Source organism: Halyomorpha halys, unplaced genomic scaffold, assembly GCF_000696795.3.
Source record: "Halyomorpha halys isolate HHAL.00 unplaced genomic scaffold, Hhal_1.1 Scaffold839.1, whole genome shotgun sequence".
Lineage (NCBI taxonomy): Eukaryota > Metazoa > Arthropoda > Insecta > Hemiptera > Pentatomidae > Halyomorpha > Halyomorpha halys.
In genome coordinates, this window is record NW_027110645.1 from 131,856 (window position 1) to 135,919 (window position 4,064).

General features: G+C 31.6%; 1 protein-coding gene across 1 annotated transcript in view; it reads left to right on the plus strand.

Annotated features, from left to right (window-relative positions):
* LOC106686572 (centromere-associated protein E) overlaps positions 1-4,064 on the plus strand; it is a gene marked incomplete at its 3' end in the record, with an annotated part of 41,023 nt that overhangs the window by 7,851 nt on the left and 29,108 nt on the right. The window contains 1 exon segment of the mRNA XM_067048781.1: positions 3,692-3,803. Coding sequence (XP_066904882.1) covers positions 3,700-3,803 — 104 coding nt within the window.

Below are 4,064 nucleotides of genomic sequence, written 5' to 3' on the forward strand. Positions count from 1 at the left end.
TTATAATACAAATTTTGTTGGTACCCATCATTTTTATCATGTTTTAAATAAACCCAAACCTAAATTTTTTTTTATTTTTATTTAAATTAATTTTTACTTATAAATGGACAATCTTATAGTTAATTATATTAAATCATCCCTTAGCATTACTGGGGATGTAAAAGAAAACAATTTAAAAAAAAAATTAATATTCTTAGAATATAAGAAGATGGTCAGGGTTGCGGTAAAAAAAAAATGGAACAAATCGTTTATAACTATTTTAATGTCCGACGTTTCGCCCCACTTTTCAGGGCTGTTCAAAGCGAAAGGTTGAACAGCAATAATAATATATCTCTCAATATTTCTTGATATTATTAATATTCTCTCAATATATCTCAGCTCAACAGGTTGAGCTGTTCAACCTTTCGCTTTGAACAGCCCTGCAAAGTGGAGCGAAACGTCGGACATTAAATTAGTTATAAACTATTTGTTCCATTTTTTTAACCGCAACCCTGAACACATCTTATATTTAGATTTTTACGGTCAACTATATATACATATAATTTTTAAAACTTCAAACTGTCAAATGTTCATTAAAATCTGTAAATAAATAAAAATAGTTATGTAAATTGATATTTTGGATTTTTTTACTCTGTTTATCATAATACTTTCTGTAATCCGAACACCCATCTGCAGCAATTAATTCGTATTACCGAGATTACACTTGACTAGCCGTCGAAACAGTCGATAGAGAACACATTAGGAAAAGAAACCTCTGTTAACGGTAATATTTTTCGAACACGTGTATTTAAAAATAAAACCAAACTTTTCTGTCAGTTGTACCTCCATTCAAGCAAAGCAGAGTTATGTAATTGAAGAATGAAATAATCAAGGACAAAAAAATAAATAAAAAATATAAAACTAATATTCATAGAATTTATTAAATAAATGACTAAATATACGTTCAATTACTTTTAGTTATTACCTTAAACTTTATGTGGGATATAAGTTTTAATTATAAAAGATAAATTGCATTATATTTATAATCTTTAACTTTCTTGAGACTGGTTAATCTTGTTTAAATAAATAATTCAATTTATATCCAGTTTTGTCTCAACACATTTTATTTTTCTTATAAGTCCGACGTTTCGGCCAATCCGGCCATCCTCAGGGACATCTTAATACAATTTTGGAATTATATAATTTAAAAACTCTAACTCCATGCAGGCTATTCTGCCCAGATCACAACAACAATTTCTAATTAGTTAACTTTTACATTAAAAACAAAAATTAAAATTCATTTATCACAGTCACTTGTTAAAACTTTATCACAACCAATGAGGTTGTTATTAAACCTCAGTTGTATTTATTGTTCAAGTGATGGAAGTAATAAAATTTCTTTGGAGGGAGCATGCGCCATTGTTCTCGGAAGCAATAGGCAATTCTGTCAATTGATCCTCAAAAACGAATCTCAATAATAAATAATACCTTTTAAATTGGACAATTATATTTTATAATGAACAATAACATCTTATAAATTCCGCTAACAAAATGAGGATCTCCTAAATAACACTACACGGTACTTCACAACAATCAAAGTCTTTCAATTTAGGTCCTATTTACTAAATATTAAAATAAATAAAAAATCTAACTTAGGAATAACAAAATGTTCATTAATTATTGAACTACTTTTTAGTAACCCGACAACCCACTTAGGGAGTAGCTATGGTACAACATTTGTTTGATGACGACAGCGAATTTTGCATTATGTAAGCTCTTGATAATAACTTATAACTGAATCTAATTTATCTAGAAATGAGTTGTCAAACTCATTATTACTCATTAAAGCAGTTTTTATTTTTATTTTTTTATCATTTTCTTATTAAGTACCTCTATGTTCTATGTTGTCATGTACCATCTTTATTAATGAATAATAAGAAATCAATTATTAGTTGTAATTAAAGATAGAAAAAATTGGGGATGAAATTGCAATGAGCTACTTATTGCGTTTAATCTTTTTTCTTTGTTGTAACCACCGGTCGACTTTTATTTCTGTGGCGGTTCCATGAAATAAAAATTTGACTCCCCCTCCATTGTTAGAATAGGATGGTACCCTTTAGATAATCTCCCAAAAAACCCTGGAAACCATTCTCTAATTCAAATTCATTACTTCGGCAAAGCCCCCGGTTATGACCTAATTATATCCCATATTCTAAAATATCTTCCTCGAAAATCTGTTCTAATCCTCACCTACATCTACAATGCTGTACTCAGATCAACATATTTTCCTGACCCATGAAAATTATCTCTAATCAAAATGACTCCCAAACCTCAAAAGCCGCCAGAATACCCATCCTCCTACCATCCTATCTCTCTGTTACCTGTCATGGTCAAAATCCTTGAGAAACTCATCTTGAAACGCCTGTACCCCACCCTTAATTCCAAGCCCAGGTCCCCTGTTTCGATTCCACTATCCAGCAATGCCATCGTGTGGTTGATGTAGCCTCATCTTCATTGGAGCGCGGAATGTACTGCTCGGGAGTCTTTCTTGATGTAGAACAGGCTTTTGACCGAATCTGGAACCAAGGACTGTTATACAAGATCCGTAAATTCCTACCCCCTACATATTATCTCATTATCCGTTCTTATCTCTCAGACAGGTTATTTCAAGTAAATCACAACACCGCTTATTCATCCCTATTCCGTCAGTCTGCTGGTGTACCTCAGGGTAGTATCCTTGGTCCTATCCATTATGCAGTTTTTACAGCTGACATCCTAACCTATCTTAACACTATCCTCATCACGTATGCCGATGACACATGTCTATTGTCAGTGAACAATGATCCTTGCATTGTACCCCAAACCCTCCAATCCCAAATCACCAAAACTGGAAGATTAAAATAAATACTAATAAATCCCACATAATCACATTTATCCTTTGTCTTAAACCCATGACCTCTTGCTCCACAGTATCCTTTAATAATACCCCACTTATTTCTGTCGAGTAGATCCGCTACTTAGGACTTCAAACTGGACAAACGACTGATATGAAATCCACATACGAGACTAAAAAAAAGATAGGAAACTGCTCGTTGATTCTGACTATTACAACAGTTACTAGACAAACGGTCTAAACTTCCAATCCATTACAAAAGACTGATCTACATGACTATTATAAGGCTTATCTGGACCTACGGAGTTGAGCTTTGGGGCTCCACTAAACCATCGAATTACTTTCGTATCGAATATTGTCCAAAATGGTTAATGCTCCTTACTTTGATACAAATCATGTCATTTATCAAGACCTCAATGGTTTATATATTGCCAATTTTGGCCAGGACCAGATACCAATCCTTTCAGGATAAACTTCCTAACCATCCAACCCACTTGTTTCTAACCTGGATTCTCCTTCAGTACCTAATAATATTCCTAGGCGTTTGAAAAGAAGATGGCCTTGAAATGCTATTGGAATTCTATCAATGGGTAGATTCTCTACATGTTTGTATCATGTCATTTTATCACCTACAGCAAATATACTTGTATATATTTTTATATAGTAGTAAATAACAATAAATAAATTATTAAAAAAAATTCATTACTGCATTATAAGTCAAGTATATCTTATACACTGTTAAAAAATACGGAAACAACTACTTATTATATTAAATAGAATATAACATGTTTTAAAAACATTTTGTTATATATTTTTCAGCCAATTTAATGAAGCACAGAAACTTTAACAAGAAGAAGCAGAACGATTTTCAAAAGTATTTTACTGAAGAAAGGAAAGAAATGGTTCGCAGAGGTCCTAAAACTAGAAAAAGGTAACATTATCCAATTATAGGTTTTAACTAATAAGTTAAAAATTTTAACACCAATCAAAAGGTCTGCTATATAATTTAAATTAATCGCAGCACTTTATTGAATTTACGTTTTGAGGGAGCATTTGATGGTTCTTTCAATCTGTCTCAGAATTTATAAGAGAGAAACATAAATGAAAACATTTGTTAGGAATTAGATCAAAACCCCTCAATCATATGGCTCAATAAAAATAATAATATGAATGGGGACACAATTAAGATTAT